The 27,566-nt window shown below is 42.3% G+C and overlaps 2 protein-coding genes across 4 annotated transcripts; one reads left to right on the forward strand and one right to left on the reverse strand.

Moving 5' to 3' along the window:
- On the reverse strand, positions 1–14,374 carry LOC103280134 (zinc finger protein 157). Of its 2 annotated transcripts, none has more exons than XM_062973255.1 (6): positions 14,278–14,374; positions 11,152–11,663; positions 7,753–7,807; positions 7,411–7,496; positions 5,872–5,992; positions 1–2,912 (listed from the first exon to the last, which is right to left on the reverse strand). In XM_062973255.1, the coding sequence occupies exons 1-6, from the start codon at positions 14,372–14,374 to the stop codon at positions 1,423–1,425; spliced, it is 2,361 nt and encodes a 786-aa protein (XP_062829325.1). In that variant the 3' UTR covers positions 1–1,422. The 2 variants fall into 2 exon arrangements, with proteins under 2 accessions (XP_062829325.1, XP_062829324.1); XM_062973254.1 differs by having other exon boundaries at positions 7,753–7,858.
- LOC100561656 (zinc finger protein 737) lies at positions 14,361–27,566 on the forward strand. Of its 2 annotated transcripts, none has more exons than XM_062973247.1 (5): positions 14,361–14,495; positions 18,498–19,053; positions 19,196–19,336; positions 21,408–21,528; positions 23,796–27,566. In XM_062973247.1, exons 2-5 carry the CDS (start codon positions 18,619–18,621, stop codon positions 25,520–25,522), a joined length of 2,424 nt encoding a protein of 807 aa, XP_062829317.1. In that variant the 5' UTR covers positions 14,361–14,495; positions 18,498–18,618; the 3' UTR covers positions 25,523–27,566. The 2 variants fall into 2 exon arrangements, with proteins under 2 accessions (XP_062829317.1, XP_062829318.1); XM_062973248.1 differs by having other exon boundaries at positions 19,199–19,336.

Below are 27,566 nucleotides of genomic sequence, written 5' to 3' on the forward strand. Positions count from 1 at the left end.
TATAATTCAAACCTGAATATCCCAATTTTTATATAGGCTTTTCAGCATTTATATACATTTATACAAATGTGCATACCACAGTATTTATTATGCAGTGATTTTAATACTTCAACTGTCAAAACGCAGTATTTTCTCATCTGTGACATTTTAGTGACTTCTTCATCAAGCCAACATATTATGCTGTTTTCAATGAGACATTTAAAAACCATGTGGCATTTTTGGTAATAAATATGCAACTTGTTTTTGTTTTAGGAATTGTGGGAGTTGAAGTCCAAAACACCTGGAGGGAGAGCCCAAGGAGGTCCATGCCTGGATTAGATTCTTTGTCTCGTCCATAAAGTCTGTCATGGTTTGCAAAGATACTATATGTGTGTTAACTTGAACATCAAATGCATGGAGCCGATTGGCTGAGTTTGCAAGGACCTGGGGAATTGCTTTTGTAACTGTTGCTATCCTGCTGCTGGAGAACCATTCTGAACAGGTTTCTCTGTGTGTGTGTGTGTCTTCTGAGTACTGGCTGGAAAGAAGATGGCTCTGTACTCAGAGAGGCCTGACTATTTCTGAGGCCTTGTTTGCTGTTGATGTTCACTGAAGCAGACTTCGGGCTGTGGCGATAGGCTGGGCTGTGGTGTAGCTGGCTAGTAACCAGCTGCAATAAATCACTACTGACTGAGAGGTCATGAGTTCGAAGCCCGGGTTGGGTTAAGCCCCTGACTATTAAATAGCCCAGCTTGCTGTTTACCTGAGCAGCCCGAAAGACAGTTGCATCTGTCAAGTAGGAAATTTAGGTACGCTTTATGCGGGAGGCTAATTTAACTAATTTGCAACACAATAAAACTGGCAGCAGCACACGGAAAGGAATGAGGAAGTAGGGTAATCGGTGTCACTAGTGGATGGGGAAGCCACAGCTCCCCCTGTGGCCGGAATCGAGCATACCCTCATGAAGCTGGAAATGTTAAATTGCCTCTTTGTGTGTCTATACTGTATGTTGTTTGTCTTATGGCATTGAATGTTTGCCATATATATGTTCATTATAATCCGCCCTGAGTCCCCTTCGGGGTGAGAAGGGTGGAATATAAATACTGCAAATAAATAAATAATGGACTAAGAACGGACTGCCTATAACTGATTTCTGTAAGTAAACAGAAGGACTATTGTAAATACCATTGTTCTGTTGATCTTTTGGATTTAGTAAAAGTTCCTGTGTTATTTTTTCTGCAAAGCTGAGTGGTGCATCATTCTGCAGGGTGTCTCTGGGCTCACAGGCACATATAAGAGCATCCATCTATCATCCACAATCCCCAACAAAGTCCTGGAGGGAGACAGAGATTTGTGTCCTGGCTAAAACCTTTCCCACACTCCAAGCATTTGAACAGTTTCTCCTGTGTGGTCCTTCATATTTCATAAGTGTTGGTTCCTGACTCAAACTATTTCCAGATTGAGGGGTTCCGATCCTTTCTGCGTTGTGTGGGTTGCTTGATGGCGAAGGAGGCTGCTCTTCCAACTGAAGGCCTTTCCGCACTTGAGGCATTTAAATGGTTGAAACGTTTCCTCCGTTGTGTGAGTCATCAGATGACGAACAAGACTCCTCTTCCAACTGAAGCTCTTTCCACACTCAAAGCATTTAAAGGGTTTCTCTGCCATGTGTGTGGCTTGGTGACAAGTGAGGCTTTTCTTCCAGCTGAAGCTCTTTCCACACACCAAGCATTTGAATGGCTTTTCCCTTGTGTGTGTCACTTGGTGAGAAGTGAGGTCTATCTTCTGAGTAAAGCTCTTCCCACACTCCGAGCACGGAAATGGCTTCTCTCCGGTGTGCGTTGTTTGGTGACAAGTGAGGTTGATCTTCTGATGGAAGCTCTTTCCACACTCCAGGCATTGAAAGGGTTTCTCTCCCGTGTGTGTTGCCTCATGACGAGCGAGGTTTATCTTCTGGCTGAATCGCCTTCCGCACTCCAAGCATTTAAAGGGTTTCTCCCCCGTGTGAGTCAACTGATGGTAAACGAGGCTTCTCTTCCAACTGAACGTCTTTCCACATTCCAGGCATTTGAAGGGATTTTCCCCTGTGTGAGTAGAGAGGTGGAAAGTAAGGTGTATCTTCTGACTGAAACTGCGACCACACTCGGGGCATTTGAAATGTTTCTTGCTAGCGTGAGTTCCTTGATGAGAAAGGAGACCCGTCTTTAGAGCAAAGAGTTTCCCGCACTCCAAGCATGGAAAGGGTTTCTCTTCCGTGTGCGTTGCTTGATGGCGAAGGAGGTTCGTCTTCCAGCTGAAGCCTTTCCCACATTCCAGGCATTGAAAAGGTTTCTCCCAGGAGTGTGTTTTTTGATGAGAGGTGAGATAAGTTCTCCGGCTGAAGGTTTTGCCGCACTCCAGGCACAGAAACGGCTTCTCCCCTGTGTGGGTGGCCTTGTGGTTGGCCAGATCCGTCTTCTGGTTGAATGCCTTCCCACACTCCACGCATCTGAATGGCTTCTCCCCGGTGTGGGTTCTCTGGTGGTGGATGAAGCTCCTCTTCCAGCTGAAACTCTTCCCGCACTCCAAGCATTCAAAGGGCTTCTCCCATGTGTGGATTCTCTGATGCAAGATGAAGTGGGACTGCCACCTAAAGCTCTTTCCACACCCCACAAAGTCACACTTTTTCTGGTTCCGTTCTGCAAGAAGGTTAAGCTTATCTTCGCAACTGAAGTTCTTTAGGTATTCAAGAGAAAAGCATTTATTACTATCATTCCCTCCTCCTTTCGTTTTGTATGAGATTCTAGAGTTATCCCAGGCCTGAGAAGCAGAGACCTTGTTCCTCGTGTCCTCCTGATGATCTGTATTGGTTCCTTTCTCTTTCTTCTGTTGACATTCATCTCTTTGTAGCAAAAGCATCCTTCCTTCTCCTTCGTTCTCCTTCTCTTGCCAAATGCCTTGAAAGAAGGAAAACAAATTAGCCACAGGCCAAGAGACAATGGAGACAAAGAGATAACTGACAGAAATTGTTGGAAATAGCAACCTTCTTCCAGCCTCCACTAGTAATTTGCTTTGTTTGTTATTCTGTTTGCTAACTGTATTGTATATGTATGTTTTGGTATGCAGCTTTCCCTTTACTCTATGTTTCTTATTTATTTATTTACAGTATTTATATTCTGCCCTTCTCACACCGAAGGGGACTCAGGGCAGATCACATTATATACATATAGGGCAAACATTCAATGCCCATAAACACATCGAACCGAGACAGAGACAGACAGACGCAGAGGCAATTTAACCTTCTCCTGAGGGGATGTTCGATTCTAGCCACGGGGGGAGCAGCTGCTTCATCATCCACTGTGACGGCACTTCCTCATTCCAACGTCGTAAATTAGTTAATTTTGCCTCCCCACTTTATAAGTGGTACCTTATTTCCTACTTGATAGATGCAACTATCTTTCGGGTTGCTAGGTCAGCAACAAGCAGGGGCTATTTTTTATTTTTAATTGACGGGTGCTCACCCCGCCACGTGCTGGCCTCGAACTCATGACCTCATGGTCAGAGTGATTTATTGCAGCAGGCTGCTCTCCTGCCTGCGCCACAGCCCGGCCCTTGAGGTTGTGGGAGGGGCTGCAGACCACATGATCAGATCTGGGACTGCTCAGATCTCAGACTCCACAGAACTGCTTTAGCCATGAGATGCTTCTGACCTAACCTCCATTAGAGCACAGACTCCATCAGATGTCATGTAGACTATGGACTGTTGAGAGCAAACTCATGTTGCTCTGGATTATAAAATGACCTGTGTTCTCTGAACAGTGAAACTACTTCAAATCCTATCTGTATCTGGATTGACAAGTTATATCCCTGTGTGCTGAATACATGAAAGCTGTGAGTTAACCAAATCTGTTACTTTTAGCGAAGTCTACTTTATTTTTGTCTCTTGAGAGCATGATATAGAAACAAGATATTTTATGGGTGGATAGATGCTTTGGGGCACTGAAAAGAAACACTCCTGAAGAACTGCTGTTTTTATGCATTGACATAATCTCTGTTCCTAACAACTCAGAGACAACCAGGTTATCAGTCTAACAACTGAAAACCAAATTGCCTTGCATAATAACTGTACATGTGGATATATATCATACTTGTACAAAAGGTTATGATTTTCAAATAGTTGTGAATTCCAGGTGTTTTGGACATCATCTCCCACAAGTATAGGGAAAGGGAAAGGTTTCCCCTTGACATTATGTCTAGTCGTGTCCGACTCTGGGTGTTGATGCTCATCTCAATTTCTAAGCCGAAGAGCCAGCGTTGTCCATAGAAATCTCCAAGGTCATGTGGCCATGGGCATGATTGCATGGAACGGCATTACCTTCCTGCCAGGGCAGTAGCTATTGATCTACTCACACTTGCATGTTTTCAAACTGTTAGGTTGGCAGAAGCTGGGGCTAGCAACAGGAGCTCACCCTGCTCTGCAGATTCAAACCACTGACCTTCTGATCAGCAAGTTCTGCAGTTTAGCGGTTTAACCCACTGCGCCACTGAGGTCCCACACACACACACAGTGTACTACTTTACTTTATATTGAAGATTTTACATAATTAATGCGTCAGTATTTCCTAATTAGAGTTGGATTGTTTATATGGAAATACATAAACTTGGAGTAATATAGTAAATGTTTGCCTACACAATATTAATTTCCAAACAGACCTAATCAATCTGTTAGATTTGTTAGGTAATAACTAAGATTAAACAAAAGAGTTAAAACAAACAATCTTCTGATAAAAATAATAAAGATGAACTTTTATAGGTGAAGAGTTGGGGAGAAGAGAGAAGAGAGGACGAATATAGGATAATATAAAAAGATATGAAGACCAGACTTAGCGTTGGAGGACAATATTTGTCCTCTCTTTTTTATAGAAGATATATAGAATTTGTAATACTTTGGGTAATGTGTCTAATTGTAACTGATATGAGGAAACTGATGTATCAATGTTACTTTAATACAATGATTCCTCCCTTCCTCCAATCCCTTCCCTCTCCTTCTGTACCATATTAGATAGATGTAAAGACTTAATTCACTAACAATAACTGCACTGCTCCCACCGTCTCAGTTTTTTTTCTCTGACTTTCCCAATCTTCCCTTTTTGGGTGAATTTTTTTGGTAAAGTTCAATAAAAATGTCAAAAAGGTGACGGGGAGAGGCCTTCTTTGAAGGAGACACAAAAACCATCCCAGCCTGAGAAGGGATGTTGGTGCCTCTCCCCAAAGAGAATTGCTGTCCCAGTCCTTCCTCTCAACCTGGGAGTCGGGGGTCCCTGGGAGGGTTACAAGAGGGGTCTTAGAGGGTTCGCCAACGACCATCAGAAAACACATATTTTTGATGTTCTAGGGATCCCTTTAGCGGAACAGGCTGGATGTAGGTGAACTACAACTCCAAAACTCAAGGTCAATGTCCACCAAACCCTTCCAGTATTTTATGTTGGTCATGGAAGTTCTATGTGCCAAGTTTGGTTCAATTCCATTGTTGGTGGAGTTCAGAATGCTCTTTGATTGCAGGTGAACTATAAATCCCAGCAACTACAACTCCCAAATGACAAAATCAATCCTCCCAACCCCACCAGTATTCAGATTTGGGTGTATTGGGTATTTGTGCCAAATTTGGTCCAGTGAATGAAAATACATCCTGCATATCAGATATTTTCATTACAACTCAGAACAGTCGCAAAATTACAGTTATGAAGTAGCAATGGAAATAATGTTATGGTTGGGGGTCACGGCATTAGGAAGGTTGAGAACCACTGCTCTAGCGTTTATCACACCGTCTGAAAGATATAGGACACCAGCCAAGCTGGAAAACCTTTCGGGAGTGTAGCAAATTTAGTCTAAAACATGAGAAAGAGGGAGCCTCACCCAGAGAAGCCACAATGGCCACATTCTCCGCCATGACGTCCCCATGGAGGGCCCTTTGGTCCGGATCCAGCAGAGCCCACTCCTCCTCACTGAAAGACACAGTGACTTCTTCAAAGGTCACCTGCAATAAGAAACGGTACTGGTATGTCTCAGGTGAGGAAGTCAATGGGTTCCTAGACATGACTTCTTTAACAAAAACAAAAAAAAAAAACCTGGTTGGGAAAGGTAGGAATAACATGGAAATTAAAGAAACAGGTTTCAAAGGGTTTTGGCAAACTTTGCAACTAAAGCTCTGCACATGTGAAATGAAGCAACCATGTCCGGAAGGTCTTGCATAAGTAAAGAAAACAAATATGTAGTCTTCTAAAGAGCATCCAGGGAGATTTCAGTGATTTTCTTATGCTTTCTGTGTTGGTGGCCAAACTTAAAGCTTTTTAAACTTGTAGACAGGCATATGCACCTCCAGAAGGATCTGCTGAAGTAGAATCCTGCTCTTTACCAGTTCAATTTCCATTCCATTGTTTATTGCATACATGTTGCTACAAAGGTGGTTCCCAAACTGTGAATTTTTAATACTGTTACATTTAATTCTGTTTTAATGTTTGCATATTTGTATAATTAAATTGTGTAGTCATATTTTTAATGTAAGCTGCTTTGAGTATCTTTCGGGAGAGATAAAGTGGGTATAAATAACAACAACAAGAAAAACAACAACAACAACACGTTTCAATCTTCTAAAAATATTTTTTAAAACATCCGTGCCATATTATGAGGATTTAATTGAAATTAAATGTAGCTCTGCATTACAAATAAATTTGAATCTGTACCACTTTTTTTTCGTGTCAGGAGCAACTTGAGAAACTGCAAGTCGCTTCTGGTGTGAGAGAATTGGCCGTCTGCAAGGACGTTGCCCAGGGGACATTGTCCGGACGTTTTGATGTTTTTACCATCCTCGTGGGAGGCTTCTCTCATGTCCCCGCATGGAGCTGGAGCTAATAAAAGGAGCTCATCCACGCTCTCCCTGGGTTGGATTTGAATCTGGCAACCTTCAGGTCAGCAACCCAACCTTTAAGTAATCAGTCCTGCTGACCCAAGGGTTTAACCCACTGCGCTACAGGGGGCTGTACCATGAATTGGCAGTGATTGATAGATGTACAGTATTACTGTCAATAGCCAGAAAGGCTACCCAAGCAATGCCCCCCTTCATAGCCATCTGTTGATGCGAATCAAGCTTTTAAGCTTATACTGACACCAAAAGAGCAACCAAAAGCAAATTTACGAGTGGGTTGGATTCCGCCCCAGATTTATGTCTGGGAAAATATTCCCAATAGATATGGGATCTTAATATATAAGTAAGTCAAAACTGCTGACCTCAGACAAAACACTGACAAAAGAAGGCTGCTCAGCCTTAGTTCTTCACTAAGGGCATATGGAGATCACCAAAGGGGAAGGCAAAAAAAGAAAAAATTATATTCCTTAAGGCTGAAGGAAAAGTCCAGGGATTTTCTTGGCCCTCTGGGGATCTTGGCCAGCTCTTACCTGATCCAGGCTCTCGGAAACCATTCTCGAAGCATCAGAACAAAGATCGGAGCCACTGCCTCTTGGCCTTGGAAGTCTTCCATGTTCTGGGCAAGAGACAAAGGAAAAATGGGTTGCCGTTCCTCTCTACATCAGGCATGGGCCAACTTTGGCCCTCCAGGTGTTTTGGACTTCAACTCTCACAATTCCTAACAGCCAATAAGTCCAAAACACCTGGAGGGCCAAAGTTGGCCCAGGCCTGGTCTACACTGACATATAATCTGGTATCAAGTACAGGATTATGTGGCAGTGTAGATAATAATAATTATAATTATTATAATAATTTCCCCCTTTTATCCTTACCCAATGATGTGGTTTCTCTCTCCTCTTCCTGTGTGATCTGCCTGCATTGCATTTCCTGTGCCGAGATGGAAGTAATAGTTTTAGCACTCTCTTTCAGAAATACCTCCTGCATCGCAAAGAGAAACAAAGAAAACTATTACAAAAACAACGGTTCTGGATAGGAATGGGTTAGAAGTGTCCCTCCTTCGATAATTTTCACAAAACATCTAAAGTGAATAACACTATATGTAACATGATTTTTGTTTCTGAGTTTTAAATGTCATTTCCTAATTGGTCCTATAATAAAAACATGGAAAATTTTATTAAACTGCTAATTTTTGTGGGAGGAACATCCTGCAGCACATTTTATTTATTTATTTACAGCATTTATATTCTGCCCTTCTCACCCCGAAGGGGACTCAGGGCGGATCACATTACACATATAGGCAAACATTCAATGCCTTTTAACATAGAACAAAGACAAGACAAACACAGGCTCCGAGCGGGCCTCGAACTCATGACCTCCTGGTCAGAGTGATTCTTTGCAGAGATTCATTGCAGCTGCTCTCCAGCCTGCGCCACAGCCCGAGCCCTAGTGTTTCAATAAATATCTCATTGAGTCTCAATCAATTCAATCTAGTTTATGGCAGCCACACAAATAAAGTTTCTGGAATAGAACAGCTATTTTCAAAGTAAGTACTGCATAATTAAACAGGAATAACACGTTCAAACCAAGAATTTTTTTTTTCAAATTTTGTTACATATTGTAATAATGTTTTAAAACTACCACCAGGAAAAAAAAATCACATGATGATCTTCTTTTCAAATGTTTAAACATGGCTCTCATGTACCTTCTTAACTTTCTCTTCTCCAGGCTAAATGTGCCTAACTCCCGAAGACACTCCTCATTGGGATTAATGGCTTCCAAGCTATCTATCATTCGGGTCACCTTTCTGTGTACATGTTTCAGTTTGTCAATGACTTTTCACAGTCCATGTGAAGATGAACTTGGAGTTTTCATGGACAACAAGTTGAACATGAGCCAACAGTGTGATGCATCAGAAGAAGGGCCAGCCTGTGGCGCAGGCTGGTTAGTAGCCAGCTGCAATGAATCACTCATGAGTGCGATGCCAGCCTGTGTTGGAGTGAGCACCCAACAATTAAAATAAAAAATAGCTCTGCTTGTTGTTGACCTAAGCAACCCGAAAGATAGTTGCATCTATCAAGTAGGAAATTTAGATACCACTTATGTGGGGAGGCTAATTTAACTAACTTACGACACCATAAAAATCATCCAGCAGCGTTTGGAATAAGGAAGGATCCAAGGACTCGGTGTCACAGTGGATAATGAAGCAGCTGCTGCCCCTGTGGCCAGAATCGAGCATACCCTCAGGAAGCTGGAGAAGATTAAATTGCCTCTGTGTCTCTGTCTTTGTCTGTGTCTCTATGTTCATATGGCATTGAATGTTTGCCATGTATGTGTACATTGTGATCTGCCCTGAGTCCCCTTCGGGGTGAGGAAGAAGGGCAGAACATTTATTTATTTATTTATTTACAGTATTTATGTTCCGCCCTTCTCACCCCGAAGGGGACTCAGGGCGGATCACATTATACACACATAGGGCAAACATTCAATGCCCATAAACACATCAAACAGAGACAGACAAACGCAGAGGCAATTTAACCTTCTCCTGAGGGGATGTTCGATTCTGGCCATAGGGGGGAGCAGCTGCTTCATCATCCACTCTGACAGCACTTCCTCATTCCAATGTCGTTAATTAGTTAAACTTGCCTCCCCACTTTTATAAGTCGTACCTTATTTCCTACTTGATAGATGCAACTATCTTTCGGGCTGCTAGGTCAGCAACGAGCAGGGGCTATTTTTGATTTTTAATTGACGGGTGCTCACCCCGCCACGGGCTGGCCTCAAACTCATGACCTTATGGTCAAAGTGATTTATTGCAGCAGACTGTTCAACAGCCTGCGCCACAGCCCGGCCCCAATATAAATACTGTAAATAAATAAATAAATAAGTAGAGTGCCTAGACTGAGGGAAGTCATGGTGCGGCTATATTCGGCTTTGGTCAAACCTCACTTGGAATACTGTGTCCAATTCTGGGCATCATAGTTCAAAAGAGAGAGTGTCAAGCTGGACAATCCAGAGGAAGAGGGTGGCAAAAAAGATCTAAGGTCTGGAGACCATGAATCCCTATGAGGAGCGTCTTAAAGAAATGGGTATGTTTAGCCTGCAGAAGAGAAGGTTGAGAGGAGACATGAGAGTCATGTTTAAACATGTGAAAGGGTGTCATAAGTAAGAGAGAGCAGGCTTGTTTTCTACTGCCCTGGAGACTAGGACTTGGAGCCATGGGTTCAAATTTCAGGAAAGAAGATTCCACCTGAACATGAGGAAGAACCTCCTTTTTTTCTGGTAAATTTTTATTAATAATAAATTTAAAGATAAAAATTTTAAAAAATACATGGAAAGTGGGAGAACAATATGGGTGGAGAGAAAGAAAGAAAAATGAAGAAAAAAAATGAAAGTAAGAACAAGGAGGAAAAAAAAAGGTATGTGGGAGGGGTTGACTTCCATCTATTCCTTGGTGTTTGTATTATGACTTTCTGTATTTTAGTATTTTATAGTCCAAACCGTCTTCTCCCCCTTTGTCTCTAATATTTTCTTGTTGTTCTTATCATTTCAAATTATAAGCTCCATTTTAAGTTGATTAAAATATTCTTTTACCGTGTCCCAGTTTGTTTGTTTTTTCGGTAATCCTTGGTTCGGAGAGAGCCAGTAAGTTAATTTATCCATATTCATTATTTCTAGGACTTTATTTTGCCATTCTTCTCTTTTCGTTATTTCTTTTGATCTCCACTTCTTCGCATATGTTATTCTGGCTGCTATTGTCAGGTGGTTAAATAGAATCTCTTTGTCTTTGTCTTTATCCAAATCCAACATTCCTAGCAAGAAATATTCTGGCTCCTTTTTAATGTTAGTCTTTAATATTTTTTGTATTTCTCCGTGTATATCCTCCTGACTGTACGAGCTGTTCAGTAGTGGAACTCTCTGCCTCGGAGTGTTGGAAGCTGCTTCTTTGGAGGCTTTTGAACAGAGGCTGGATGGCCATCTGCTGGGGGTACTTTGATTGTGCCTTTCCTGCATGGCAGGTGGTTGGACTAGATGGCCAAGGTGGTCTCTTCCAACTGTATTAATCTACGAATTTCTTGGACTGTGAGACCCAGAACTGTAAACAATATTCCAGGTGAGGTCTGACCAAAGCAGGATAGAGTGGGATTATATTCCCCTGGATGCAGAGTATCACTTAATTGGATTTTTTATGAGAGAAAAAAAACCCCAAGGAGACAACTGGTAGCTTAGAATATTCTTGGAACTTCGAAGATGCCAAAGTGAAATATTCTTACCTGTCGCTCTTTCTGTTTCCCCTCTTTTGCCCGACTCAGAAGGAAGCCTTCCGCCAGGGCCACCGCCTGGGAACAGGTCTCTGCCCCACACTCTTGGACCCAGATCCCCATCTCTGGGGGCAGAAGGCTCAGGAACTGCTCCAGGATCACCAGGTCCAGCATCTCCGCCTTTGTATGTTCCTCAGGCTTCAGCCACAGGCGGCAGAGAGAGTGGAGGCGGCTGCACACCTCTCGGGGCCCATCGGCCTCATTATAGGAGAATTGTCTGAAGCAATGGGTCTGTGCCTCCGACCTGTACTTTTTCTGTATGGTTCTTCTTTCCAATAATGCTCCTCTGTTCTCACCCTGGATACTAAGAAAGCCTCTACTGGACTTGAGGCCAGCTGAGCCTTGCTTCTCCATCACTGAGCAGTGATCCCAGACAGACTCCATCCACGGTGAAGGATTGTTTTCCTCATCTGGGAGATCTTCCCTCAGGTAAAAGATGGGGAAACATTGGGAAATACCATGCCCTGCAAAAGAGGTAGAATTCAAAGACACAGTTGTGTTAAGTCTGGAATTGTTGGGGGGAAATTATCAAAAAGAAAAGAAAAGCAGCCACAACAACAGTACCAGGAGACTTCAGCCCTCCAGGTGTTTTGGGCTTCAACACCTTCCAACAAAGGCTGCCCCCAGGCAGGAATCAGCCAGACCTTGAAGCTGCAAGGCCATTCAATGCTAATCAAGGCGGCCAATTGAAACATTAACACATGCCATCTTATGGAAAGAAAAACAGGTTCCAAAAAAAATGGGAAGTCAACCTCTCCCCCCCTTCCTTTTTAATTTTTTTTAATTTTATTATTTTTTCTTCTCTATCTCAAATTTTCCTTCACTGCTCTTCCTTACTATACCAGCACGATGTTTTCCCTCACTTTTGCTGTAAATATCACAATATAACACAATAAAAATTATTATATATATATAAAAAGAAACATTCACATATGCCTCAAGCAGACAAGAGTTCTGGACATCATTCCACAGGTACATAAACCCCACTTGACTAATTTCCCATAGATCTCACAACCTCTGAGGGTGCCTGCCATAGATGCAGGCGAAATGTCAGAAGGGAATGCTGCTGGAACATGGCCATACAGCCTGGAAAACACACAATAACCCATCATCATCATCATCACTACAGTATATTTATTACTATCATTATTATGATTACTACAGTATATTTATTATTATTATTATTATTATTATTATTATTATTATTATTATTATCACCATTATTATCACCTTTGAGGGTGCCTGCCATAGATGCAGGCAAAATGTCAGGAGGGAATGCTTCTGGAACATGGCTATAGAGCCTCAAAAACTCACAGCAACCCAGTGATTCTGGCCATGAAAGCCATATAATTAATAATAATAATAATAATAATAATAATAATAATACCGTAGTAGTAATAACAACAATAAATACACTGTAGTGATTCTGGCCACGAAAGTCATATAATTATATTATTATTATTATTATTATTATTATTATTATTATTATTATTATTATTATTATTATTATTATTATTATACCATAGTAGTAATAACAACAACAATAAATACACTGTAGTGATTCTGGCCATGAAAGCCATATAATAATAATTCAACATGGAGTTTGGTTTGGACAAATGTTTGACAGTGGCATTGAAGAAGGGAAAAATCATTGAAAGTGAGGGCATAAATATGCCCAATGGCCAAACAATAAAGTGTCACCAGCCAGAGGCCTATAAATATCTGGGCATACTACAGCTGGACAACATCAAGCATGAACATGTGAAAACTGTGGTCAACAAAGAATACACACAAAGGGTCAGAAAAATTCTCAAAAGCAAGCTCAATGGAGGCAACACCATCAAGGCCATAAACACCTGGGCCATACCTGTCATAAGATATACTGCTGGCATCATAAACTGGACACAGGTGGAACTGGACAATTTGAACAGAAAAACAAGAAAACTCATGACCATTCATCATTCCCTGCACCCTCGTAGTGATGTTGACCGGCTATATCTACCTAGAAGATCAGGGGGCAGAGGACTCTTACAAGTAAAACAAGCAGTCAAAGAAGAAGAATGGTAATAATAATAATAATAATAATTATTATTATTATTATACCGTAGTAGTAATAACAACAACAATAAATACACTGTAGTGATTCTGGTCATGAAAGCCATATTATTATTATTATTATTATTATTATTATTATTATTATTATTATTATACCATAGTAGTAATAACAACAACAATAAATACACTGTAGTGATTCTGGCCATGAAAACCATATAATTAATAATTATTATTATTATTATAATTATTATTATACCATAGTAGTAATAACAACAATAATAAATACACTGTAGTGATTCTGGCCATGAAAGCCATATAATTAATTATTATTATTATTATTATACTATAGTAGTAATAACAACAACAATAAATACACTGTAGTGATTCTGGCCATAAAAGCCATATAATTATTATTATTATTATTATTATTATTATTATACCATAGTAGTAATAACAACAACAATAAATACACTGTAGTGATTCTGGCCATGAAAGCCATATAATTAATAATAATTATTATTATTATTATTATTATACCATAGTAGTAATAACAACAACAATAAATACACTGTAGTGATTCTGGCCATGAAAGCCATATTATTATTATTATTATTATTATTATTATTATTATTATTATTATACCATAGTAGTAATAACAACAATAAATACACTGTAGTGATTCTGGCCATGAAAGCCTTATAAAATAAATAATAATAATAATAATAATACCATAGTAGTAATAACAACAACAATAAATACACTGTAGTGATTCTGGCCATGAAAGCCTTATAAAATAAATAATAATAATAATAATAATAATAATAATAATAATAATAATAATAATAATAATAATAATAATAATACACTATAGTAGTAAAAATAACAACAACAATAAATACACTGTAGAAATGAGAGTACTACTTCTACTAAAATTATATAAATTATTTTATTATTTCCCAGTCTCTCCTCAAGGCTTGTGGCTACAGTTAAATTAAAATGTAATTAAAAATACATAAAGAGTACTTAGTGCAGAAGAAGGGAAGCCCCGCTTTCCCTCTTCCTCCTCTTCCTCCTGGAAGCAGGTGGACGGAAGGGGCGGAGCGACGCTGACAGTTGGCATCAGCAACCTTCCAGGTCCCGCCTCCTTTTCCCGCCATTTCTCTGCCTTCTTAGAAGAGCTACTGAGGTTGGACCAGGAGGATGGGATTTTGGTCTTTGATTCCTCGTTGCCTCTCTCTTGGGTGAGTCCCACATGTTTCCTAGATGCAGAATCAGGCCTGGGCCAGCTTGGGCCCTCCAGGTGTTTTGGACTCCAACTCCCACCATTCCTAACAGCCGGTAGGCTGTTAGGAATGGTGGGAGTTGGAGTCCAAAACACCTGGAGGGCCCAAGCTGGCCCAGGCCTGATTTAGTTGATTTAGTTGATCCAGGCCGCAACACCTCTTGAGCTGTCGTAGCCTGGGTTCAGGGCTCTCTGGATAAGGGTAAACTACAACTCCCAGATCCGAGATCAATCACTCTCAAACCAGGCCTGTACGCACAATTGGCCATGTTCGATCTGTGTGCCTCCTCCACATACACACATACACATTTTTCACTTTTGTTATGTGTATAGATTGCCGGGCTTGGTCCCCATGTGAGCCGCCCCAAGTCCCTTCAGGGAGATGGGGCAGGATATAAGAATATTATTATTAAGTGTCTGGAGCGGTACCTATGGATCTACTCACATTGGCATGTTTTCGAACTGCTAGGCTGGCAGGAGCTGGGGCTAACAGCGGGCGCTCATTCTGCTCCCGGGATTTGAACCTGGGACCTTTCGGTCTGCAAGTTTAGCAGCTCAGCGCTTTAACACACTGCGCCACCACCAAGGGCCCCGGCGGGAAGGTAACGGCGCTCCATGCAGTCATGCCGGCCACATGACCTTGGAGGTGTCTACGGACAACGCCGGCTCTTCAGCTTAAAAATGAAGATGAGCAGCAACCCTCAGAGTCGGTCACAACTGGACCTAACGTCAGGGGAAACCTTTACCTTGTTATTAAGTGTCCAGAGTAAAGTGACCAAAATGATCAAAGGTCAGAAGTTGTTGTTGTTGTTGTTGTTGTTATTATTATTATTATTATTATGTGATCTTGGCCATGAAAGCCTTCGACAACACATTATTATTATTATTATTATTATTATTATTATTATTATTATTTATACCCTGCCTTTCTCCCTGTGGTGACTCAAAGCGGCTAACACTCCACATTAAACAAGTTTAAAAGATGCAATACAAAAGTTAACAAAAAAATAACAGTGTGGTAAAAACAGAATTAAAATACAATAATAATATAATCTTTATTTATATTCTGCTCTATCTCCCCGAGGGGACTCAGGGCGGATTACAGAACACGTTTACGGCAAACGTTCAATTCTGTGATAGAATTAACGAGGACAGACAATATGTAAACAGAGGTAAAGGCTTTTCCCATCTTTTCCATTTCCGGCATCTGGAGGCTGTGCTCGACTCCGGCCTCGGGGTGGGGTGGGGTGCTGCCGCTCCATCTTCCATGCCGAGGAGCTTTGTCGTCCTTAGACATCTTCCCAATCAAATCGTAGGCATTGGCCCTACGGGCACCTTTTATTACCTCCTTGCTTAAAGCAGTACCTATTTATCCACTCTCGTTTCTGTTTTTGATCTGCTAGGTGAGCAGGGATGTGGAGCTAATGGCAGGTGCTCACCCCAACCCAAGCTTGAACTGCCAGCCTTTCAGTTGATAGGATTTTCTGCAGCTATCAGTTTAGCTTGCTGTGCTAAGCCCGGCCCCTAAATACACTAAAATGCCCTTTAAAACTAATATCCTCCGCAGTCCCATCCAATCTGTCTAAAGCCTTCCCCTTCCCCAAATGCCTGTAGACATAAAAAGGTCTTGACCTACTTGCTGAAGAAAGGTCAGCAGAGATGGTCAGTCTCTTTTGGGAGGGATTTCCACATTCTGGGAGCAGCCTCCAAAAAGTTCCCACCAAGCAAGCTTGAATGGGAGGTGGGACAAAGAGAAGGCCCTCCCCAGTAGATCGTAGATGTCCCACAAGTTCATAAAACGAGATACAGACCTTCAGATAACCTGGACAAGGGCTTTGTAGGTCAAAACCAGTACTTTGAATTGTGCTCAGAAATGTGTTGGCAGCCAGTGGAACTGTTGGAAAGAGGAGTTGTCCACTCCCTGTCTCCAGCCCCAGCTAGCAGTCTGGCTGCTGCACTTTGGATCAACTGAAGTTTCCGAGCACTTTTCAAAGGCAGCCCCATGTAGAGTGCATTGTAGTAGTCCAACCAGGATGAAACCAAGGCATGGACCATGGTAGCCAGATCTGACTTCTCCAGGAATGGGCACAGTTAGCGCACTAGCATTAGAATCATAGAATCATAGAGTTGGAAGAGACCTCATGGGCCATCCAGTCCAACCCCATTCTGTCAAGAAGCAGGAAATCGCATTCAAAGCACCCCCGACAGATGGCCATCCAGCCTCTGCTTAAAAGCCTCCAAAGAAGGAGCCTCCACCACAGTCTGGGGCAGAGAGTTCCACTGCCGAACAGCCCTCCCTCACAGTGAGGAAGTTCTTCCTGATGTTCAGGTGGAATCTCCTTTCCTGTAGTTTGAAGCCATTGTTCCATGTCCTAGTCTGCAGGGCAGCAGAAAACAAGCTTGCTCCCTCCTCCCTATGACTTCCCCTCACATATTTGTACATGGCTATCATGTCTCCTCTCAGCCTTCTCTTCTGCAGGCTAAACATGCCCAGTTCTTTAAGCTGCTCCTCATAGGGCTTGTTCTCCAGACCCTTGATCATTTTAGTTACCCTCCTCTGGACACTTTGCAGCTTGTCAACATCTCCCTTCAATTGTGGTGCCCAGAATGGGACACAGTGTGATTCCAGGTGTGGACTGACCAAGGCAGAATAGAGGGGGAGCAGGACTTCCCTGGATCTAGACGCTATACCCCTATTTATGCAGGCCAAAATCCCATTGGCATTTTTCGCCGCTACATCACATTTTAGGCTCATGTTTAACTTGTCCACGAGGACTCCAAGATCTTTTTCACATGCATTGCTGTCGAGCCAGGCATCCCCCATTCGGTATCTTTGCATTTCATTTTTTCTGCCGAAGTGGAGTATCTTGCATTTGTCCCTGTTGAACTTAATTGTGTTAGTTTCAGCCAACCATCTTTCTAATCTGTAACTGTGTAAAAGCACTCCTGGTCACTGACGATACCTGGACCTCCAGATTCAGAGCCGAATCCAGGAGTACTCCCAAACTGCGAAACTGCGTTTTCAGGGGGAGTGTAACACAGGCTGAGTCAAAAGCATATGTATGCTTGCCCACATTGCCCTGCCTCATGCATGGATGAGGAGTTGTTTAAAGCTACAGACAATGCGATGGCTGTTGCCCGCTTTTGGTCCAAAACTATTTAGCTGTTTGTGATTCCTTTATTTTATCACTTTTAAACTTATCTATATATATAAAAGAGTGATGGCATCACGGCAGCGAACAAAACAACAAAGGTCAACACCCCACAACCTCGAAAATTGACATCACAACCCCTCATCCATGCCTCTAGGTTGATACAACAAAAAGAAAAGAAAAATAAAGTCCTAATTAGAGGGAGAGGAATAGTTGCTTTTATTCAATTGCTGCCAGTTAGGCTAAGCTCTGCTCACTTGGTCTCCTAGCAACCCACTCAGCCCAGGGGACCCTTTACCTTAACTACCACCAATTCCTCAATACTATATTTCCCATACCACCATACTTCGCCACAGCAACGCGTGGCCGGGCACAGCTAGTTTATTATACAATGCTTTTGACACGAAATAAATAAAGTCAAAAGCAGAGATACCCCTTTGCCATAACCCTCACAGGATTATGACTTGGCCATTACCACACCCTCTTAGGTATTGCATTATGACATTCGCAGTCATTACCCAGGTGATATCAATCAACCGCATGTTCATCAAACAGTATTTTTTTTCTTTGACTAGAAATGCTGTGCCATTTCTATCTAACATCGCCCTCATCCCCGTTTTTTTTGGAGTGATGTAGGTTCTCTTTTGTATATATAGATTGAATCGGAGCTTTTAAAGTATTTCTTTACCTAAACCTTTGTATAGAAAAAATATCCACTTTCCAGATTGAATCGGAGCTTTAAAGTATTTCTTTACCTAAAAAGAATGTTTATTCTGAGTTCCTCACCAAACATTTTGGTTTCTTTCTAGAGCTTGGTATCATTCGGTAATTTCTCCAGTGTGTTTTCAAAGGCTTTCATGGCTGGAATCGCTTTCTCCAGACTTTTGCCCGAGAAAGGATCTGAGAGGAGAGAAAAGGCTTCCTTTGTAAATGGCAGAATTTGCCCAGGGGCACAGCTCCGTGATGAAGAAGCAAGGCATAAGGCAAGGATCGCCTCCTGTTCAGGCTGGGAGCAAAGGAACATCCTGGGAAAGAGGAAGCGTGCAGACGAGGACGGTGAAGGATACGCTTAGTTCAGAGGCACAGCGCCAGGACTTTCGACAGTCCTGCTATGAGGACACTGAGACACCCCGGGAAATATGCAATCGACTCCACTCTCTCTGCCGCCGGTGGCTGAAGCCAGAGCAACACACCAAGGCCCAAATCCTGGATCTGGTGGTCCTGGAGCAGTTCCTGGCTGTCCTTCCTGCGGATATAGAGAACTGGGTGAGGGAATGTGGGGCAGAGACCTGCTCCCAGGCGGTCGCCTTGGCAGAAGGGTTCCTCCTGAGTCGGGCAGAAGAGAAGAAGCAGCAAGATCAGCAGGTGAGAAGCTTTTTTATCTTTAAAAAACAAATTGGAAAACTCTTCCAATTCAACACTCCATGGTATTTTCTGAAAACCATCCAATTCATTCCCTGTTTCTTTTCTAAACATTCCCTTTGCCCTCTCCTCTGTCGTTTTGTAGCAGGAAGTCTTCATGGGAGAATCTGCTGATTTCCCCGATGTTGAGAAGGGTCCTTTTGGCTCCAGAGAGAGAAGGCAGCACAGATGGACTTCTCAGAAACAGGAGGAAGATGCCATCACCTTGAGCTCCGATATGGATAAGGTAGGAGGTAGGATCCCTGGTCAGCCAAGAAGGGGACAGTTGTGATATCCCTCTCACTCAGGGTCTGAAAAAAAAATCTCCATCTTCTTTCTTTCCATCACTCTGACATCTAATAGTGATCTTTGGACTTCATCGGATTACTCTGGGAAGTGTTCAGAAGTGTCAGAAGAAGAGAGTTCAGTCTAACTCCATTTTGTAATAAAATTGAGTTTTTCCCTACCTTTTAATCACAGTGTTTAGTGTACTCAGTTATCTTGCGTATTTTTCAATGAAAAGGTTTCCACACTGCAGACATTTGGCCCCGCTCACCATCCATCTCGGTGCTTTTTGGTACTTCTGTTGTGGTAATCTCTGAGCGGTTAGACTCAATTTAACCCTCTCTGGGGGAGATTCCACCAAAATGCAGCAGAGTAGCAAAAGCAGAGCTTTTAAATGCAACAGTTACTTACATGGGGTGAGCAAGAGAAGCCTTTGATCATTTAGGATTGCAATGGAGTGCAGAGTCTCAGTAAAAGTTCAAAAAGTATTTATTCAGGTAAAAAGAACTCCATTGTAGATAGAAAGGCTTGGGAGCTGTCTAGTCTACTCTAGACTGGTTTCTAAGGAAAAATAAGAAAGGAAAAATACCAAACATCTAAATAGTTACATCTTTCCAGGAGAGATGGTGAGATGCTTCTTGTTAGTTAGAAGAACAAAGGGAGAAGAGGGCTTAGAGAGGGGCGACTGACCGCATGGTCCTGCCTTTTATTGGGGCAATAAACATTCCAATGGATAGAAAGTTAGTATCCCTAAAGAGTCACATTTCTACTAAATTCAAAGTAAGGGATGTGACGTAAACAGGATAGAGTGAAACACAGTAAAGCCTGTCTAGGCATACTTTGGAAACAGGGAAAGGATTCCCTCAATCTAACTCTATCATCTATCTAACTACATTTAGACTTGAGTAGTCCAGGATGATTCCCAACAACTTCAACTCCCACAATTCCCAACAGCAGAGAGGGAGAGAGAGAAAAAAGGGATGGGAGGAAGGGAATCCCATTTGGAAGGGCAGCAGCAGAGGCTCAGCTGGTGTTTTGGACTACAACTCCCACAATTCCCAAGAGCAGGGAGGGAGAGGGACAGAAAAGTGATGGGAGGGAAACCCATTTGGAATGGCAACAACACTGGCCTTCCCAGCATGGGACACAGACTAATCATGGAAAGAAGGAATAAAGGTACCCTAAAAGGCTATTTTTATTTTTATTTTTGCAAAGTGGAAGTGTTATAAGGTAGCTGTAGGGTTAATTCTGGCCAGCCTTGATTGATAGCCGCGAGGGCAAATGGCAAGGTCTTACATTTGAGCTACTTGACAGGAAGATGCATCACAGAGTGTGGAATGCAGGAGGTGCTTCGTGCACACAGAGAACAGACTTTTCAGAGAGACAGACATGCAACATGTGTCCGGATAGTTTTGGACAGTAAGCTATGTAAATACTGTAAATAAAGCCTTAGAGCCGCTGAGTTTCAGCAGTTATAAATCAGCGAGGCTGTCGTGTTTTGTGATGCCATTTTCGCTGTTCGCAAAGTAGTCTGAGAGGGTGAGCTGAGGGCCAACTCATCAATCTAGTCGGGGTCCCCGGTTGAACCCTGACAGTAGCTTACAGCCAAACCTTCCTGCTTGGGGAGCAAAAGGAAATTGACCAAAAAATTATTTTGACTCCTCCCCTAATTTCTCCTTCCACAAATTGGGTGATTCTAACTTGAGAGCAACGAGGGCTACTTCATTCGAAATTTGGCAAAACATCCAAAGTTTTGAGAAAAATCTTATTTCCTCACCTCTTCCTGATACGTTGGAAAAAAAAATACTGCCCTCAATGTTTAAAAGACTCAAAAACTGCACTTTAACCATAATGAATGTGGTGAACCCAGTGGAGTACCAGATTTCAAGTGTAGAACTCAGTGGAATTTAAGTTATGTGGTGAAGTGGTTTATGAAGAATTAAGCTGTGTTTCCTAATCACAAGGTATTCATACAGTTTTCTTTTCTGACTGGGTCAGTATGTTTGTCTCACAGGTACAATGTCTTTTCCTAGGTAAACTTTGAGGCAGTGTCCGTGTGTTTCAGTGAGGAGGAGTGGGCCCTGCTGGACCCGGACCAAAGGGCCCTCCACAGGGAAGTCATGGAGGAGAACAGGTGGCTCCTGGCCTCTCTAGGTGAGTTCTTCTCATTGCCAAGGCTTCAGAATCACTGCAGCAGCCACAGGAAGAAAAGAGTCCATCCATCTGTTAGTTCCTAGCACAGGGGTCCCCAAACTAAGGCCTGTGGGCTGGATGCGGCCCTCCAAGGTCATTGACCTGGCCCCTGTCCTAAACTTTAGACTTAGGGTTGACCTAAGTCTACCTGGTCTTTGGAGGTCTCTTTGCTTATCTGTGGTCTTATGAGATCATCTAGATGGTCTTTGAAGGTCTCTTTGCTTAGCTACAGCCTTATGAGACCATCTAGATGGCTTTTGGAGGTCACTTTCCTTACCTATGGTCATATGAGACCGTCTAGATGGCCTTTGAGGTGTCTTATCTATGGTCTTCTGATGGCCTTATGAGATCATCTAGATGGTCTTTGAGGGTCCCTTTCCTTACCTATGGTTTTTTGAGATCATCTTGATGGCCTTTGGGGACTCCTTTCCTTACCTATGGTCTTATGAAACCATCTAGATGGGCTTTGAGGTGTCTTATCTATGGGCTTCTGATGGCCTTATGAGATCATCTAGATGGTCTTTGAGGGTCCCTTTCCTTACTGATGGTCTTATGAGACCATCTAGATGGTCTTTGGAGGTCCCTTTGCTTACCTATGGTCTTGAGATCATCTAGATCAGGGGTCCCCAAACTAAGGCCCTCCAAGGTCATTTACCTGGCCCCTGTCCTAAACTTTAGACTTAGGGTTAACCTAAGTATGAAATGGCTTGAAGGCACACAACAACAATCCTAATTTTGGACTATTTCATAGTCCGGCTCCCCAACAGCCTGAGGGACTGTAAATCGGCCCTCCACTTAAAAAGTTTGAGGACCCCTGGCCTAGCAGATGGTCTCTATTCTCCATTTTCGGGAAAAAAAAGCCCAATGTATCTTGGTCTCTCACAAGATTCCACTTGTGAGAGCTGTTCAGCAGTGGAACTCTCTGCCCCGGAGCGTGGTGGAGGTTCCTTCTTTGGAGGCTTTGAAGCAGAGGCCGAATGGCCATTTGTCGGTGGTGCTTTGAATGTGATTTTCCTGCTTCTTGGCAGGGGGTTGGACTGGATGGCCCATGAGGTCTCTTCCAACTCTATGATTCTATGCTTCTAAGTCTTCACCAGCAAGTGAAAGTGCAAAGGAGGATCTTTTCTTTCCTTGCTCCCTCTGAGTAGCCAAGTCTAGTTCTTCCCATTGAATTGTCCAGAATGCAGAAAAGGTCACAGCGTTCCAGAAGGAAAGATAAAGGGAGCAACGAGAGGGAACCACTGCCAGAATTTGCTCAGTCTTTGCTGCAAAAAGAGGCTAAACACTAACAGCTATGGTTGCATTGTGGTAGGTCAGCAATAGAGAACAAGGGTTGCACTGGCCCCACAGGTCCTTGGGCTCACGCTCTAAAATCAGATTGCATGAAATGTATGCCCCAGCTTCACAGAATGTGTTTGAGAACTAACAACAAAGTCACAGTCCCCATGGGCCCAGCATGACAAGTTTCAGAACATATCCCTGAATGCCATCTATTGAGTGGATAATGGTACAGGCACATTCAGACTGAGTATCCCTTATTCAACATGCTTATCATCCCCCCAGGAAATTTTTAAATACCTCTATTTGCATATACAGTAGAGTCTCACTTATCCAACATAAACGGGCCAGCAGAATGTTGGATAAGCGAATATGTTGGATAATTAGGAGGCATTAAGGAAGAGCCTATTAAACATCAAATTAGATTATGATTTTACAAATTAAGCACCAAAACATCATGTTATACAACAAAATTGACAGAAAATTACCTTCAGGCTATGTGTGTAAGATGTATATGAAGCATAAATTAATCTCATGTTAATACTTGGGTCCCTTCTCCAAAGATATCTCATTATGTATATACAGTAGAGTCTCACTTATCCAAGCTCCACTTATCCAAGCTTCTGGATTATCCAAGCCATTTTTGTAGTCAATGTTTTCAATATATCGTGATATTTTGGTGCTAAATTCGTAAATACAGTAATTACAACATAACATTACTGCGTATTGAACTACCTTTTCTGTCAAATTTGTTGTATAACATGATGTTTTGGTGCTTAATTTGTAAAATCTTAATGTAATTTGATGTTTAATAGGCTTTTCCTTAATCCCTCCTTATTATTCAAGATATTCGTTTATTCAAGGTTCTGTCAGCCCGTTTAGCTTGGATAAGTGAGACTCCACTGTATCTCTTTGACTGCAGCTAAGTTGCTTCTTTTTTGTTTTTCAAGGTAATTGTCAAGAGAAGGAGAATGAAGAAGAACCAAGGATGTCTTCATTGCAAAAAGCGGAATATCCATTGAAAGAAGAGAAGAAAACAGAAACTGAAATTCAGGAGACATGGAGGAACACATCTTCTGCTTCTCAGTTTGAAGACATCTGGGGAATCTCTTTCCAAGAACTATTAGACAAAGGAAATGGCAGGAATGAATGCATTTCTCCTTGTTATGGGAGGAGCCTTGATTTTATAGACAGCCTTCACTTTCCGATGGACATTCATGCCGAAAGAATTCACATGAGAAAACAAAAATGTGTATTTTTAGTGTGTGGACAGAACTTTGGGTGGAGTTCACCGTTTATGTCATACCAACAACCCCACATGAGGGACGATCCATTTAAAAACGTGGAGTGGGGCCAAAGTTTCAGTCCAGGCGGGCATTTCTTCCACCCTCACAATGGGGAGAAACCCTTTCAGTGCTTGGAGTGCGGAAGAGGATTCAGCCGGAAGTCGAACCTGACTGCGCACCAGTTAGTTCACACAGACGGGAAACCGTTCCAGTGCCTGGAATGCGGGAAGAGCTTCCGGTGGAAGCAAAAGCTCACTCAGCATCAAGTCATTCACACGGGGGAGAAGCCCTTTCATTGCCTGGAGTGTGGGAAAAGCTTCAGCCGGAAATCAACGCTCATTTCACATCGCTTAATTCACACCGGGGAGAAACCCTTTCAGTGTCTCGAATGCGGAAAGCACTTCAGATGGAAGCAAAAGTTCACCCAGCATCAGCTAATCCACACTGGGGTGAAACCATTTCATTGCTTGGAGTGCGGAAAGGGTTTCAGTCGCAAGTCCAACCTGATTTCGCACCAGCTGCTTCACACCGGGGAGAAGCCCTTTAAATGCCTTCATTGCGGGACAGCATTTAGATGGAAGACGGAGCTCACGCAGCATCAGTTGACACACGGCGGGGAGAAGCTGTTCCAGTGCTTGGAGTGTGCCAAGAGTTTCAGCCGGAGGTCAAGCCTCGTTTCCCATCAGTTCATCCACACCGGAGAAAAGCCCTTTCCGTGCCTGGAGTGTGGGAAGAGCTTCAGATGGAAGCAAAAGCTCACCCAGCATCAGTTGACTCACACCGGGGAGAAACCATTTCGTTGCGAGTGTGGGAAGGGTTTCAATCGCAAGTCCAACCTCGTGTCGCACCAGCTCCTCCACACGGGAGAGAAACCGTTTCCGTGCATGCAGTGTGGGAAGAGCTTCAGGTGGAAGACGGAGCTCGCTCAGCACCAAACAACTCACACCGGGGAGAAACCGTTCCGGTGCACAGAGTGCGGCAAAAGTTTCAGCCGGAAGTCGAGCCTCATCTCACACCAGTTGATTCACACCGGGGAGAAACCGTTTCAGTGCCTGGAGTGTGGGAAGAGCTTCAGATGGAAGCAAAAACTCACCCAGCATCAGTTGATTCACACCGGAGAGAAGCCCTATCAGTGCGTGGAGTGTGGAAGGGGCTTTACTCACAAAATAAGCCTCACTCGTCATCAAAGAACTCACGCGTTTCCATGCTGCCGGGAGTGTGGAAAGAGTGTTGCTCAAAAAATAAGCCTCACTTCTTATCAAGGAACTCACACAGCAGAGGATTCCTTACTGTGTGTGGATTGTACAGAAAGTTTGTGTCAGAAACCACACATTCATTCGGAAGAAAAGTTTTCCTTTGACATTCGGCAACTCACACAGCAGACAATATAAAATGCGAATTGCTTGAGAGTCCAGCATGTCTAAACTCATTCATTTAGATCACATTTGTCAAGCGCAAGACCTGCGGACCCAAATGGACCTGCAGTGTCCTTTATATGCCTCTCCAGATGCTGGATTACAACTCCTGTGTTGTTTTGTCGAAGGCTTTCATGGCCAGGATCACAGGGTTGTTGTATGTTTTTCGGGCTGTATGGCCATATCCCAGAAGTATTCTCTCCTGACGTTTCGCCCACATCTATGGCAGGCATCCTCAGCATTTAGGTGATTAACTACAACATTCACACTGACCTCTCTCACCCTAGACTTTCCACAAATACAGTAGAGTCTCACTTATCCAACACTTGCTTATCCAACGTTCTGGATTATCCAACGCATTTTTGTAGTCAATGTTTTCTATATATCATGATATTTTGGTGCTAAATTCATAAATACAGTAATTACTACATAGCATTACTGCGTATTGAACTACCTTTTCTGTCAAATTTGTTGTATAACATGATGTTTTGGTGCTTCATTTGTAAAATCATAACCTAATTTGATGTTTAACAGGCTTTTCCTTAACCCCTCCTTATTATCCAACATATTTGCTTATCCAACATTCTGCCGGCCCGTTTATGTTGGATAAGTGAGACTCTACTGTATATATTTACCTCTTTGCTTAGTTTTCTCCATACCTCACAACCTCTGCGGATGCCTGCCATAGATGTGGGCGAAACGTCAGGAGAGAATACTTCTGGAACATGGCCATACAGCCCGAAAAACATACAACAATCCTGTGTTGTTGTATGCTTTTTGGGCTGTATGGCCATGTTCCAGAAGTATTCTGACATTTCACCCACATCTACCTCTGCGCATGCCTGCCATAGATGTGGGCGAAACGTCAGGAGAGAATACTTCTGGAACATGGCCATACAGCCCGGAAAACACACAACAACCCTGTGATCTCGGCCATGAAAGCCTTCGACATACAACTCCTGTGTTCCTCATCATTAGACATCATGTCTAGAGCTGATGGGAGTTGGGATACAGTTACATCTGGAAGGCTGCAATTTGGACTGTGAGAGTGGGGACTGAGTTTAGATTCAAGGCTTATGAATATGATGCCGGGCTTCAAAATGTTCTTTAGCCTTTCCCCAACCTCAGAGACACAAGGGCTGTTTAGGTTGCAATTCCCATTATCCTCAATCTGCATGGTGGATAATCAAAAGTGATGGGAGTTGTCGCTCAATAGCATGTGGGAACCCAAACTGGGTAAAAACTAAAGAGCCAAAACAATATTTGCCCACAAACACAACGATATACAATGTCAATGGTAAATCAATTGTTATATACAGTATAAATTCGTATTAAATATAATTTACAGTTACAACGGTGTTGCTCTGTACATCCGAATAATTTATAACTTGAACAATGCGAGTTCTATGTATAAACTTGCTGCTTGTAAAATCAATATGTTGAACCGACGGGCCCAGATACCAAAACCAGTTTTGACTCTTAAGTCTTCCTCAGGTGAATTTATCTGTGAATATTATATTAAATTAACAAGAGCGTGTACCTATATCCACATAATACAGTTATGAATCTAATTCAAATACTCACAATTTTACATTCTCATGAAAAAAACACTTTACATCCCTTTCAACTGTTTGTATTCATGTATCCTTTTTCAATGGTGGGTTCTAAACAAAAGGAACAAACAGTGGCTGATACCAATTGACAATATAAAGGTTAGAATTTAAGATTTTGTGTGTGTGTGTGTGTGTGTATATATATAATATATATATATATATATATATATATATATATATATATATATATATATAAAATCCACATACTGTGAAGATATTATTACCGCTATATTAACTCCTGTTTTATTGTCTTACTGTGTTTTATCTTTTGTATATTGTGCAATGTATTTATGCTGTTGTTTCTGTAAATTATGCTGGTCGGGCCTTACCCCATGTGAGCCACCCGAGTCCCCATGGAGAGATGGTGGTGGGGTATAAATAAAGTATTATTATTATTATTATTATTA

The sequence above is a fragment of the Anolis carolinensis genome, chromosome 2, assembly GCF_035594765.1.
Source record: "Anolis carolinensis isolate JA03-04 chromosome 2, rAnoCar3.1.pri, whole genome shotgun sequence".
In the NCBI taxonomy this organism is placed as follows: domain Eukaryota; kingdom Metazoa; phylum Chordata; class Lepidosauria; order Squamata; family Dactyloidae; genus Anolis; species Anolis carolinensis.